General features: G+C 42.4%; 1 protein-coding gene across 1 annotated transcript in view; it reads right to left on the minus strand.

Moving 5' to 3' along the window:
* Nucleotides 1-15,698, minus strand: part of LOC310779574 (phospholipid-transporting ATPase ABCA1) — a gene marked incomplete at both ends in the record, with an annotated part of 271,956 nt that overhangs the window by 173,785 nt on the left and 82,473 nt on the right. Inside the window, one exon of the mRNA XM_083640100.1 lies at nt 14,176-14,303. Within this exon, the coding sequence (XP_083496226.1) occupies nt 14,176-14,303 (128 nt within the window). The remainder of the gene's footprint in view (nt 1-14,175; nt 14,304-15,698) is intronic.

Here is a 15,698-nt window from a genome sequence, read left to right on the forward strand (position 1 = left end):
CTATATAGGAAGAGACATCACTCTCATCACAGCGTTCACATCTGCATTGGGGCTAGACGTTGGGGACAGTTCAATATTCAAACAATATTTTCTGTTATAATATTTTAACAGAGGAAGAAGAACGACGACAAGGAGGAGAAACTTCCTCTTATGGACTCTGATCAGCTCCACTGTGTGAAAATGTCTTCTCCTCCAGAAGAGGAGATCGACGGACAACGAGAGCTCCTGGACGCCGTTTTAAATCCTGAAGTGTGCTTACACAGAGCAGGTTGGTGACATTTAAATGTTATTTTCACATTATATTAATTATTATGGCTACATTATGTGACATTTTGTTATCAGTAGAGGCACAGAGGTTGTGGGCTTTGTTTGTGTGTGCGTGTTCATGCGTGCATGTGTTTGTGTTTATATACAGTACATGCTCCCTTTTATAATAGGATAAGGTGAAGATTAGCAGCATGTCTAACTAAATTATCCCAACTCAACTCAACAAAAGGTTGTACTTTCTTAAGATGGGGCAGTAGTGATACGTATTTAAAGGAACACTCCGCCCATTTTCAACCAGCTTTGTATCATTAGAACATCAGTAGTATATCAGAAAACTGTAAACGGTTTTGAAGTCTGTCATTTAATTTGACAGTTATTGAGTGTTAAAGTGTGGACCAGTGACATATGGTCCACACTAACTCAAATTAATAACTCATTAACTCAAATCAACTCTCAATAACTGTCAAACTATTCATCATTCATCTAGTTTGACAGTTATTGAGAGTTGATTTGAGTTAATGAGTTATTAATTTGAGTTAGTGTGGACCAGTGATGTCACTGGTCCACACTTTAACACTCAATAACTGTCAAATTAAATGACAGACTTCAAAACAGTTTACAGTTTTCTGATATACTACTGATGTTCTAATGATCCAAAGCTGGTTGAAAATGGGCAGAGTGTTCCTTTAACTTCCGGTCCAAAACTTTGAGAGTTTGTTTGTATAGTGTTTCAAGTGGCTTAAGGGTAGTTTTATTGGCTTATGCAAAATTTGCCATGCAGTAAGTGAGGGGTGACATTATCATGGCGTTCATAACTTGGCTGCATCAGTCAGTGGTCATTGAATTTCTGATGATTCTGAAGTTAGATAAGTTCAACTTAACCTTATGTTTTCTTCACATGAGATTTGAAAGATAGCTGCGAGTCAATAAGAATGCCCAGATATTTAAAGTCAGAGACAACTTGTAGTTTCTCTCCTGATATCATTATGTCCGGTTCCGGAGTGGTACGTGGCTGTTTAGAGAGAAAAAAAAAACATACTGACAGTTTTAGATGTGTTGAGTTGAAGGCATGTTTGATTTAGCCAAGCTGTGATGTGGCCCAGTGTGTTGGTGAGTTTAGCTGCAGCCTATTGGTTTGTGCTGCCGTGTTGCACTATTTGTGCAACACAGCTCAGTGGCCTTGTGGTCTGAGTGTCCGCCCTGAGACTGGGAGGTCGTGAGTTCGATCCCCGGCCGAGTCATACCAAAGACTATAAAAATGGGACCCATTTGCCTCCCTGCTTGGCACTCCGCATCAAAGGGTTGGAATTGGGGGGTTAAATCACCATGTGATTCCCGAGCGCGGCGCACGCTGCTGCTCACCGCTCCCCCAGGGGATGGGTCAAATGCGGAGAACAAATTTCACACATTGTGTGACAATCAGTGGGACTTTACCTTTACTTTACTTTACTTTACTTTACCTTTACCTTTCTATAGGCTATACAGTATGTCATATGGCCTTTATTGTGTGTTGTGTGTAGGGCTGTCCCAGCGAGTCGACGTAATCGATGACGTCGACTACGTAATTACATCGACGCACGCTACGTGCCTCGACGCGTCGCAATCGTCTCAAAACAAAAATAGTGTGGCTAATGTTAGCGGCTAACTGTTACTTGTCGTTACTTTACATGGCAGTAAAATGCCACTGAATGACCAAATTGATTTAACTTTTAACCATTTCGATTTCCACTTTCTATACGGACCCCCAGCATTGGTTAGTTGTTAACGTCGTGACTATATTTATAATGTTATAACGTACTCCGGTTTGCGGTTTATAATCGAGGGCTGGATACAGCCGTGCTGTCACTCTGGCTGTAAGACCTGAGTTATAAACTGGAAACCGGAGTACGTTATAAACGTTATAAATATAGTCACGTTATAAACAACTAACCAATGCTGGGGGTCTGTATGGAAAGTGGAAATCGAAATGGTTAAAAGTTAAATCAATTTTGTCATTCAGTGGTGTTTTACTGCCATTTAAAGTAACGACAAGTAACAGTTAGCCGCTAACATTAACCACACTACAGCCGATTACCCATCAGCACACTCTTCTAAACAGGTCGTGTGCCGCATTCCAGTGGGCATTCCCATGCTTTCACATGGACGTGCATCGCTACGACCGGGCGTAGTGTTCAGACGTAAGCCCTGTTGGTGCAACAGGCGTAAGTGCACTCTGAAGACTGGTGGTCTTAACCGACGTAGGAGTTACGACCAGGCATAGTTAAGACCAGTTGGTGCAACCGATGTTGGGTGTGGATGCTACAGACACAGTCTTGTGTCTGGATGATGTGTGACCATCTTACATGGAGCATTTTGTCTTTCTCCAAAATTAAGAGCACTGTTACTGAAAATTGCACACCATTGTACTGTAAGATGATGATTTTATGTTGGACTGCTGCTAAACTCAGTTGACATTGCACAAGGTATTTTTGGTATTCCTCCTGAAAGTGACTTGCATTTTATTTATTCTACCATTTTATTTTGAATTGCACTACTGTATATTAATTTTATTTGAGGACAAGTTCTTGCTTTAATTTTATTTGAGAGATTTTATGTTGGACTGTTAAAGAGAATGAGATGGTTAAATAAAATACTGAAATTGAGAAGTTTTTGGTTATTTATTTGTTTTGGGTAAATTTATTGTTATATAATAAAGGAAATTATAAAAGATAATCGTTAGATTAATCGACTAATCGAAAAAAATAATCGTTTGGGACAGCCCTAGTTGTGTGCCTTTTTTGTTTGCGGGATCTTCCTTCCTCAAGAATCAAGTGAAAGGAAACTCATAAGTGCCTTTTTAACATGAACTCCGGATCATCTCCAGCTAGAGAGAGCAGGATATTTTCAGGTTTTGCCTTTCTAAACATGAGGGGGTCTTTGTTAAGAAACAACTGGATATGAGCCGTTTTTTCTGCCAGTGGGCAGGGGGGGGGGGGGGGGGGGGATCGAAAACAAGAAATGTGATAGGAAACAGCTTTAGCTATGAGGCAGTCAAAATAGTGGTTGCACCGTCGTCAATCACTGTGGGTGATTTATTTTACAAGTGGCAACTAGTCATATCTGACTAGTTTTAAATGTATTTCTCCCCACAAAAGTTTGATAGCCTATCAGTCCGTCAGCTCCTATCCTCTCCGCAGTGTGGACGCACAGTCACACAACACTGCCTGCCTCACACAATAGAATTGGCTGCATCACATTAGCGACAAATCTGGAGACTTCAAAAAACGTGCCGTTTTAACGGAGTCCATTCCAACGAGGGGTGGCAATGTGCCAAAAATGAGCGCTTCGCCTAGGTTACATAAAGCCGCCCAGTCAAAATAGTGGTCGGACTGTCGTCAATCACTGTGGGTGATTTATTTTACAAGTGGCATTTCAAGTCATATCTGACTAGTTTTCAATGTATTTCTCCCCACAAAAGTTAGGCTTTTTCTGACATGGGAGCAAGCAAGCAGCGCAGCAGTAAGCGTCCCTCCTGATGCAATGGACCTGGCTGCCTGGCTGCAGCTGAAGCGCGTTGGGACCACACGGCCAAACAATTCAAGCCCTTTTTGCAGCACTTGAGGAAACCGTGAGTTTGCTCTTGATATAAGCGATTGCCGAACGATTCATTAATTAATAAACTAGTGAACGTGAAGTGAAGTGAAGTGAGTCACACCCGCCCACTCAGATCTGCGGATAATGACCTGCCACTGTTTAACATGAGGTGCGATTGCGTGGAAGCGGATCTTATACCGGTGGTCGAGGTAGATAAGATACGGAGTCGCGGGAGTGCGCGTAGGCCGGCTAATTGTTGTTTAACATGCAGGCCAACCGGCTAGGAGCAGGTTATAATACGGATTCCACTGCATGTTAACACGTTCAGTGCCAGCGACGCCATATGGCGTCATTAGAAATTTACCGTACAGTGCCAGCGACGCCAAATGGCGTCATAACTCCAAATTGTTTTTTTGACGGGGGGGTGTCGATCTAAGCTTCTTACGTCGCCTCTAACAATATTGTAGCTATTGGAGGTCGATAACCTATTTTACAAACCCATTAGGTGGCGACAGCACTCTCCTGATCAGAGAAAAAGGAGCCAAACACACAGAAATAGTCACTGGGAAAAAGGAGGAAATCGCATCGCATCCGTCCGTATGCATCGACGTGCAGAAGCACAACGAGCACAACGCCAGCTGTGCCCAGAGCAGCAGCATCCGCTGTCACAACTGAGCACCTTCATGTACGCTGCAACAGCACATTCACATAATCAGCATTATTATTCCGAACTGGAAGCATGCCAGCCCGTGACAAACACACGCGGAACCAAAAAGCTGAATATCGCGCACCATTCACTGTGTGTGCGCAGCAAACTCAGCAGAGACTGAGAGCCACCAGACACATAAGACACACCCAGGAGGCGTGTGCAGTTGAGGGGGGGGGGGGGGGGGGGAGCACGGAGAGCAGCAGAGCAGCATACACTTCACCCAGACAGACCCAGACATCAGAAAATTAGCTTCAGAGTCAGAGATGTGCTTGAAATGTTTAATTTCACAAAAGGCTCGTTATCTCAGCTCGTAGAAAAAAAGGTATGTTTTTCGTTCAATCAGGCTATCTTCTCCGGCTCATAACTAAAGAACGGAAAATGGGATCAATAAACTTTTTTTTGCAGGTGATAGAAGAGAGTCTCATCGTTATTTGTGCGTGTTCAGTGTTTACATAGTAATTATTAAAAAAATTATATGACTGTTTTAAAATGCATTGCGGCCTACAGTATGTGGCACAGCAAGCAACCTTTTGCCCAAGGGCCGTGGCACTGAAAGTGTTAAGAAGTGGCTATATATTCCTCATCGGCTCCAAGTCCACAAACACACACACTAGGGGTCGACCGATATGTTTTTTTCAGGGCCGATATCGATTATCGGTAATCAAAATGGCCGATAACCGATATTTGGAACAGATATATATTTGCAGTAAAAATAAAAATCTTGGTGTCAAAAATTTGAATAACACAACCCACGCATTTTCCTCAGTTTAATGCGTTTTGTTACATTGTAGGCTATGTCGGCCATGCGCCCATGCGAGGATAGAGAGAGAGAGGGATAAAGTTATTTATTTATTCATGTATGTATTTATTTAGGCTATCTATCTGGAATATGGAGATAGAAGATCAAAGACCCTCGCAACTTCTATTACTATCACGGAGATTTCAGAGGATTACGCATATGAACACCTGTCCTGTCATGAATAAAATATTAATAAATAATAGCCTACGGCCATTGCGAGGAAGACAGACATGCAATTAGTCTGATTGTCTGAATCTTATCACAAAGAAGGCTGGCTCTGATTACCACGACTTGTTTTCATTTATTTAATGGGGACCAGAGGTAATCAGTTAGTTGGTCGAGTTCAAACTGCTGATGTGATTATCCCCCGAAAATCCCCCAAAGTTTATCCATGCAAACGCACAAGTCGCCAAAACAGGATCTGAAGAATAAAGATGTTGTTTTTCAACGATAAAAATGCTCGCTCTTCAGGCCATTACGCTCAGCGCAGCTGATTACAGCAGCTGGTGTATCCGAAAACGCGCACTGTTAAAGTTGTGTCGGATCACGTTCTCACCACAAACGAACCCAGACAGACAGAGAACAGCTCCGCTCTAGAAATGCCCGGGGAAATGTATTTTGTGGATGCTACGGTTTGGATCGACAGCTTCGGGACAACCCTGGCCATGTGGAGCTATGCTACTGAAGAAGACGTAATTAAACTAATGGCCCACTAGCAATAGCCTATCCGCCCACCGCTCCAGCCTGTCCAGTCCACTCGCTCAGACACAGGCACACTGAGGCACACAGGCAGCCCGAGAGCTACTGAAAGAAGGCAGGGAGGATTTCATCTGAGAAGCACTCTGATAGGCTATTACTCAATGTGTAACCAATCAGATAGCGCTGTGGGCGGGACATTACTTCAGCAGCACAGAACTGACACAGAGGCTGCTGGAGCTGCATCAGAGCCAAAGCAGCGCATTTTTTAATTACCGTAATTTATTATATCGGCAAACGGCCAATGAAAATGCCGATACAGATAATCGGCAAAATGCTGAATATCGACGTCAATAATCGGTCGATCCCTAACACACACGCACACACACACACTCGTGCGCGCGTTCTACACCTCTGAAAACAGAGGTGGAAAGGGTGGAGCTTTGTCTATTTAAGATCATTGTGGCAAAATGCTGTAAAACACTTGACGAAGGTCCAGGTGGACCGAAACCCTGTGATGATCAATGAATTGTGATGCTGAGCATGAGCAGTGTGAGAGATCTTCCTTCCTAAAGACTCAAGTGATATTTTCCAATTCACCTGCATCAGAGAGAGTTGATGTGCCAATATCTCCTAAAAGCTGCTCTGCCATCAGGATTTGATCATGCAGGCAGTTGAGTGTTGCCATTGTAGCTGAAATATCAGGTCTGGTATCATGGATGTATTTGAGTATTGTCAGCATGCAGGTGGTACTTTAGGCTGAGTTCCTGCATAATTTGTCTTCGTGTGTGTGTGTGTGTGTGTGTGTGTGTGTGTGTGTGTGTGTGTGTGTGTGTCTGTGTCTTGCCTCCAGGCCTCCAGCAGCTGTTGGTCATTAAAGAAGAGGTTCCTCCTGAGCAGGAGTGGAGACCCAGTCTGGACCAGGAGGACCCAGAGCCCCCACACATTAAAGAGGAACAGGAAGACCTACGCATTAAAACTGAGCCAGAGCCCCCACACATTAAAGAGGAACAGGAAGACCTACGCATTAAAACTGAGCCAGAGCCCCCACACATTAAAGAGGAACAGGAGGAACTCTGGACCAGTCAGGAGGGAGAGCAGCTTCAAGGGCTGGAAGAGTTCCCACTCACGCCTTTCCCTGTCAAGAGTGACGATGAGGAAGAGAAACCTCAGTCCTCACAGCTCCATCAAAGCCAAACTGAAGATAACAGAGAGGCAGAGCCTCTAGCCAGCAGCTCAACGGAACAGATGAAAACAGAAGCTAATGGAGAGGACTGTGGAGTATCAGAATCAGCCAGGAACGTAGATCCAGAGAATTCAGACACTTCTGAACCTGAGACTGAAGACACTGAACCTGAGACTGAAGACAGTGATGATTGGAAGGAGACTAGAGAACCGAGACACATGAGAGTCCCCACAGGGAAAACACCATTTAGTTGGTCAGACTGTGCCTTAGATCCAGATACTTCAGACCCTTCTGAACCTAAGACTGGTGACAGTGATGATTGGAAGCAGACTAGAGATAGGATAGTCCACACAGGGGAGAAGCCATTTAGTTGCTCAGAATGTGCCAAAAGTTTTAGTCAGAAAGGAGCCTTGAATACACACATGAGAGTCCACACAAGAGAGAAGGAATTTAGTTGCCCAGACTGTGCCAAAGTTTTTACTCGGAAAGAACATTTGAAGAATCACATGCGAGGCCACACAGGTGAGAAGCCATTTAGCTGCGCACACTGTGCTAAAAGTTTTAGTGATAAACAAATCTTGAAGACACACATGAGAGTCCACACAGGAGACAAGCCATTCCTGTGCTCACACTGTGCTAAAAGTTTTACTGATAAAACCAGCTTGAAGATACACATGAGAGTCCACACAGGAGAGAAGCCGTACAGTTGCTCAGACTGTGCAAAACGTTTTAGTCAGAAAGGAGCCTTGAAGTCACACACGAGAGTTCACACACAGGAGAAGCCATTTAGTTGCTCAGTCTGTGCTAAAAACTTTAATATCAAAGGAAACTTAAAGATGCACATGAGAGTCCACACAGGAGATAAGCCGTTCAGTTGCTCAGTCTGTGCTAAAAGTTTTGCTGTTAAACACAGCTTGAAGATACACATGAGAGTTCACACAGGAGAGAAGCTATTCAGTTGCTCAGTCTGTGCTAAAAGTTTTACTGATAAATCCATCGTGAAGACACACATGAGAGTTCACACGGGAGAGAAGCCATTCAGTTGCTCAGTCTGTGCTAAAAGTTTTGCTGTTAGAAACAGCTTGAAGATACACATGACAGTTCACACAGGAGAGAAGCCATTCAGTTGCTCAGTCTGTGCTAAAAGTTTTGCTGATAAATCCATCTTGAAGACCCACATGAGAGTTCACACAGGAGAGAAGCCATTCAGTTGCTCAGTCTGTGCTAAAAGTTTTACTGATAAAACCAGCTTGAAGATACACATGAGAGTCCACACAGGAGAGAAGCCGTTCAGCTGCAGTGTTTGTGGGAGAAGTTTTAGTCGGAAGTCACAGGTCAAAAGACATAAGTGTTGTGGTGAGAGCAGCAGCAGGTGAAGCTGCAGAGCTGCTGGTTGAGCTGAACTGTTCAGCAGTAACAGAACAATAAAATGACTGACATTCCCATGTCACTTTCATTTCACTCAATTTTCAGGTCACTTAATATCAGGATGGGCAATAATTCAATGATATCATTTATTGTCTTTCAGTAGAATCATATCGTGGTATGATGCAAGTAACTGACACACAATTCCATTCTAAGCTAGGCTTAGATAGTGAGGGAATATGCAGTTGTGCGGTGGTAGCATGGAGGGGGGTGTTTCCAAGACGCTGGATTACACCGTTAAGCCTTCTTGAGGTGTCGTGGGCCTAACTTAACGAAACATCGGTGAAGGAAGGTGCCCACTTGAAAACCCCAATGACATGCTTCATACTGCTGTTGGCTAGGGTAGGTAACTGGTGATTTGTGTCTTGTTTATTAGTTTGTTAGCCTGTTAGCTTGTTTTATTCTGGATTGGGCTTCTAAATGTGTTTTTCCTCGGATTTTGGCACAAGGGATAGTAACATCTTGTCCTGTGTATTAATTAATAACACTCCACGCCCCGGAGGCCTGTTACTGCAGTATGTATAAATGTGATGCTCTGTTACCTGAATGTAACTCCATTTCCTGATGCAGCTCTTTCGCTTTCCCTTGATAAACTAACGGGACGCTTTTATAGTGATGAACATATAGGAAGTGAAATGTGTTTATCGCTCTGAGTTAGCATAGCTTGATTAGCTGTGATATTCTTCAATCAAATCAGTCGAAGCAGCAAAATGTGGGGATATTTGGAGCTATTTTGTTGCCGCAGTGAATCAGGTATAAAGACAGAGATGTTAGCAAAATAGAGAGTACAAACAGAAACAATAAAATAAGGCTGATATCTGAACGTACAAACATGGAAGTAGAGGTCTTCATGGGTCCAAAATCACGGACCCGGACCCTAATGGACCCGGGGAATTTGTGCCCGAACCCATAATGGACCCGTCTATTATTACAAATCTGAGACCCGGCCCCGTTCAGATCCGAGAAATACCGAGGCAGAGACTAGTGGTGTCGACGTCAAAGTTGCTTGTTAACTGCTACAAGTTGTATATCAAATTAAACTTTGTGCATCTTATAGGCCAAATTTACACCAAACATGGATCCTAATTGTGATCGCTGTCAAACAACCCCAGCCACTTTATCACATATGTTTTGGCTTTGCCCAAAATTAGTAGATTTTTGGCATTCCATATTTTAAAAAAATTCTGATATACTGGAAATATCCATTGAACCTCTTGCCATAATTGCAATCTTTGGTGTGGTCCCGCATGATCTCTCCCTCAACCAATGCAGAAAAAAGATGATAGCGTTTGGTACACTTCTGGCTAGAAGACTTGTACTCCTTAAATGGAAAGACAAGTTTCCTCCAACTTTCAATCACTGGGTCAGAGATCTTATGTATCATCTAACCCTAGAAAAAATCCGATACGCTACAAGGGGTTGTGCTCTCGACTTTTATACCATCTGGCAGCCAGTGCTGGACCAGGTAGAGAAAATGGACGCTTCAAGCATTTCAAATGTATAGATTTACCCCCCCCCCTCTCTCATATTTATTTTCATTCATCTGTTTTTGTTGTTGTTGTTGTTTTTTGTTTTTTTTGTTTTTCTTTCTTTTCTTTTTCTTTTATGTGTCTTTGTGTACTGATATACTGCGATGTATGACATGATGTACGTGGTGTAATAGGCTAGGGCTTCTCGTGGGATGGGTTTTTGTTTAAAAGTGTCAAGTGTATTTAAATCTGTATTTTGTATGATATACAGAAAACGAATAAAAAACTTTGAACAAAAAAAACTTTGTGCATCTTTATTAACTAACGTTATAGCATTCTCCCCTGGTTGATGCTGCCTAACGCTAGTTAGATAGTACAGTGGCAGTCTCTCTATGCTACAGTCGTTCCTTCACCCAAAAACACACACAACAGCGCTAGAAACAATCACATACATGTTGTGACTTGTGTACTCACCATGCGATCATCGAATAATAATCCAAAAGTACGGGAAACAGTCATCTTCAATTAAATCCATAGCGAGAGGAGCCAGCAAGAGGGTTACCTCTCTGCAATGAAAATCACTTCCTCGTTTGCCTGAGGCGCATGTGTGCGCATGTGTACGCATGTGGTCACATGCGCCTCATGTAAACGAGGAAGTAATTTTCATTGCAGATGGGAACGCTCTTTGCTAGTTAATTTCTCTATGGATTTACTTGCAGTTTGTGACAACAAGCCTCACGTGTGCTGTTTTGATGCGTTTCTCTCGTGATCAGCGCTGATCGCCGGGGCCACTCGGGTCTTATTGGACCCGGCATTTCACTGTCAGAGCCCCGAGACCCGTGACAATCGCTACCGGAACCGACCCAGACCCGGAGGCACTTCTTTTGAATGGACCCAGACCCGGCCGGGTCCGGGTCGGAACCTCGGGTATTCGGGGGGTCGGGCATACCCGAAGACCTCTACATGGAAGTGTAGCATTTATTAGCGCCCTCTATTTACCACTTGTGGCAGCAGAGGGCACTGTTGCTGGTGCTCATCAGATTTCTACATGTTGGGGCTTAAATCTATCTCGACATCCAAGCCCTGAGGAAATTAGACATGTATGCCGAGGGATCGGAAGTGGTGCATTTCAAGTAAACACTCGGTGGCAATGCAGCATGCCATTCGGGTTCAGCTTAATCAAGAGTGAGAGAAAAATCATTGAGTTTACTAAGCCTTTCCTTGGCTGAGGAGTCGAAACATGAATTCCCAACACACCATTGACTGAACAGCGATGTGTGCCTTCTCTCTTTACATGAAGTCTGACTCCGTCTCGCTATGTATTCGTGTGCAACAAGCATGTGTTGGAGATGTACATGCGTGTACAGTATATTCTCCTTACAGACCTTTCATCCTACACACGGACGCCCTGTGTCTCAGTTAAACAACATCCCCTTTCCAATTCCATTCGCATTACTAAACACACACACTGTGCCCTTTATCTTAAGGGTACTGTGGGAGTTTAAGCACAGTGTTTCATAACGACCATGGCAATGGCTTCCCGCCAGCAGTCGCCACGGCCGTGGCCAACCATTGGGATTAATACAGTGTTCATTGTCTCATTTAGAGGCATCTGCATGAAGGTCACACGGTCATTTCTTTGGCCACCAGTGAGAGCAATTGAATTGGTCCAATTGTTAAAATGGATTATGTGCAGCCATCTGTTTTGCTATTAACAATGGCTGGATTACTACGTGATTCAGGGTAATAAAACTATTGGACAGACAAAAAATGAAGACTTGTGCATATACATAGAAGCAGCGGAACTAACGAGTAGTCCATTTGGTCCAAATGGAATATCCTAGAAGTGAAAATGCATGGAGATGCAATGAGACGATTGCAAATGAGGCAACATGTAATAGTAATAATATTGGAATTCAAACTTTTTTGAGAATATGATAAGAGAGTGCTGGTTAATATATGTGTTGAAATTATGTGTGGCATATAAATAGCATTGTACTACAAGCGCGTATACATAGTCTTTCTAAAATGGAATCTGGACTGTATGCCACGCGCTGTGATAGTAAGTGCCAGGCTATTACAGAGATGCTGAGTAAACCAGGTTATCGCCACTGCTGCATGTAATACTGCAGTGAGATATATCAATCATCATCTCCAATCACTCTGAACTAAAATGGATCATTGGCATTTATTGGCTATGCAGTACACCGACGCACCCCTGACAGAACTTGTAAGATAAAAAGGCGCAGCGCTCCTGGCCACACAGTTGTCACAAGGGAGGATGTTTTAAAGTCACTCAAGGGAAAAGACACTGTTCGGTAATTGACCGTGGGAGAATGTCAGAGAAATTAAGAACACTCCCACCTGACGATGTGACACACAAGACCGCTTCGCAGTAATCGTCATGACAACTGCGTCTGCCGTTCAAGTTTCGCCAACCTTGAGCGACAGAGTTTTACAATGGCCTCCACAGTAACGTGCAACGGTCCTGCCAGTCTATTAAATACACCCAGCAAGATCGATCTGTTACAATGAAATGATCTCCTCTGGATAGAATAAGTGCGCTACCAAATAGAATACCAATGAGCCCAAAGCAGTAAATGCAATAAGATTATTTGACACTGCAGCAGCTGGATACTGTATGGGTGTACCAACAAGATACTTGCATGAAATATGCAACATTTTTCATGTTTTCCAACATTTTTGTGATGTATTTTGAGAACAAGTGTGCAATTCCTCTATAGAATGTTTACACCGGTAAAGCATGTCCCACCTTGAGAGGCGGGAAAATACGTAAAGGTAAAAGAACACAAGTTGTTTTGTTCCATTCTCTGGACTTAATATGTGTAGAATATGTGATTTATATTAGATCACATTGAAACAGGTAAGTGTGTAAATGTGTCAACACAGATCTCCAAAAGTCTACAAAAGGAGCAGCCTCTCACTCTAACCAACAGTTGAGACGCTATCTTAGATCAACCAGTCTCACATAAGGCTACGATTAATTGCTTCTTGACATCTTCAAAGTGAATTTCTACAAAGTACTGCCAGGGGAAATGGAAAAACCTGTGTAGTGGATAAGCAACGACAGTTTCGTGGTACAAGAAATGAATATGAATACAGCGCAGAGATGACTTTGATGGTTCGAACAGATAACAGACGATGCATATTAGAATTCAAACATGGCATTTTACAGCACTTATGTTGTTACAGAGAAAGCGAGATCATGTTGCAGCCATGTTGAGCCCACTGGTGTGGAAGACTTCTCCCACAGAAGAATCCTACTGTATGACTTCAAAAGATTGAATATATCTCGGGAGAAATTGCATCCATAACTTGTTGGAAAAGGCTGAAGCGTTATGTCACACATCTCTGTCCATATGAAAACATGGGCGTATGTTTCTTAGATAAAGTAGAGCTTTATTTAAGAGGACATCCTTGGCAGTGATGCGGTTTCTCCACTGCACTTTCCAGAGATCACCTGTCAATCAAACAGTGTGCCCAGTATTGTGGGAGTCTTTCACGGCTCACGCTAACAATTCGTCTTGTGCGCCACAATATTTTCCCTGCAAAGACCTTCCTGAACTCAATACCGCCCCATCTGGCGGAGTCAGGTTAGTTTAGGACAGCGTGTAACAAAATGTAAAAGCTTCCATCAAGTGCGTATAGGTCGAGTCTAGTGGTGTGAATCTTTGGGTATCTCACAATTAGATTTCGATTCCTGGGGTCACGATTAAAAATGGATTTTCGATTCAAAACGATTCCCGATTCAAAATCGATTCTCGTTTCCGTACATTGTTGTTGCTTTTTAGGTTGTGAATCGATTCAGAATCGTGGATGATAATAATCTCGATACTTACATTAATCACTTTTTTGGGACACCCCTAGTTGAGTCACTATTGTGTTACATCTATAATTGGCAATAGAGTAGAAAAATGGAAGAAAATGGCGCAGAATAATACTTTAATATAAAATCCGAATAACGCCATAACATTCCACAACTTTGACACGTCATATTATGCCATAAAATCCAGGGCAATGTAGTCCTTACCTGTAGAAGGTGGTTTGGGGAAGTCCATACATCCAGGGCTGCAGCTCCAGACTTGGATATTCAGAGAATGGTGGAACGATGAGTGAGAAGATGAGCGACAGGCACACGAACACAGCAGGAAGGACCACCTAGGAAGATAGAGACACATGTGAGATCAGTATCACTCAACAAAGTGTCTTTGTCAACTCTCCTGAAAATGTTTCACAGACAAGTACTGCAAGAAAAAAAAGTCATTTGAGGTAATGAAATGAAATGTTCTAAAAAGAAGAAGAATGGTTTTAATGGTTTTAATAGACCTAGGGTTACTCGGTGGAGTAATTACATAAGACTGAATTAATTAATTAATTTGATGATTTGACTTTCCAAAATGAATACTGTAAACCTACAGTACATACACCAAAATGGACAAAACAGCTAATTGAAAACAGAAAATGTGGCCCTAAAAATCATTTCTACTGTATAAATGTGCTTAAACGAAGGGTGGGTGGGGGTCAACAAATATAAAACAACATTAATGCAGTTAATAAAAACATTGTTTTCAGGCAACATTAGAGTGGATAGCTGTGGTCTATTGACGAGGCGGACGTACATGTACAGTATGTGTAGCGTTCCCTTTACTGAGCAATAGTCTCATTACAGATCAAAAGCCATACGTGCACATACCATACAACCATTATGTTATCAATAGCATACCATACAACCATTATGTTATCAATAGGGGTGACAAGATGCATCGATCTGTATCGATGCAATGATCAACACATCGACCCACAGTGAAAACATCGATGTTAATCGCTATGACCCACCATAAAAGAAACAAACTTTATGCTTTTATTAAAAATAATAGATTGTTTTTCATTTAAATGCCTATGAGCTCAACAATAAAATCGTCAAAAATTATATTTCAGTTGCTTTTTTTTTAACTGATTGTTTAATTGATTGTGAGCATATCATGGGGCATTGAGATCGGATCGCATCGTGATTCCCATCCCTAGTTATCAATGTACGACAGTAACAAATCTAGAATTCCACTGTAGCTACTCGGAACAGGCGGAGACAAGCTGTGTCATGTTATGACCAATATCATTATTAAACTGTGAGTAATGGGATTATCAGGGTTTTCCCTGGCTTTTTGTAAGACTTAGGTGCTGTGTCGCTGAGCGGGGGGTAGCATTCTTTTAATTAAAAAACAAAAACAAAAAACAATTTCACATCATTTTGGACGATTATTATTATTATCATATCCGTGTATAAATGTTTGGAAAAACCAAAAAGCTTAAAGACAAAACTTACCGAAGTACTGTAGTCCACAACTGGTGACCAACATTGCTTTTACAATCATTTAGGTAGTGCCCAAAATGGCTTGGGTGTTGTGCCTAAGCCTTATAATGGTAGGGAAAACCCTGATTATGATTATGACGACTATGTCTGCTTTAATAGTAAAATCATAATTTACAACCATATGTAGGCTTCCTAGCGACGCAAGCTGCCTAAGATATCCACATGGATGATAGCGGCATGCA

Source organism: Poromitra crassiceps (genome assembly GCF_964638095.1).
Source record: "Poromitra crassiceps genome assembly, chromosome: 7".
NCBI classification, from domain to species: Eukaryota; Metazoa; Chordata; class Actinopteri; order Beryciformes; family Melamphaidae; genus Poromitra; species Poromitra crassiceps.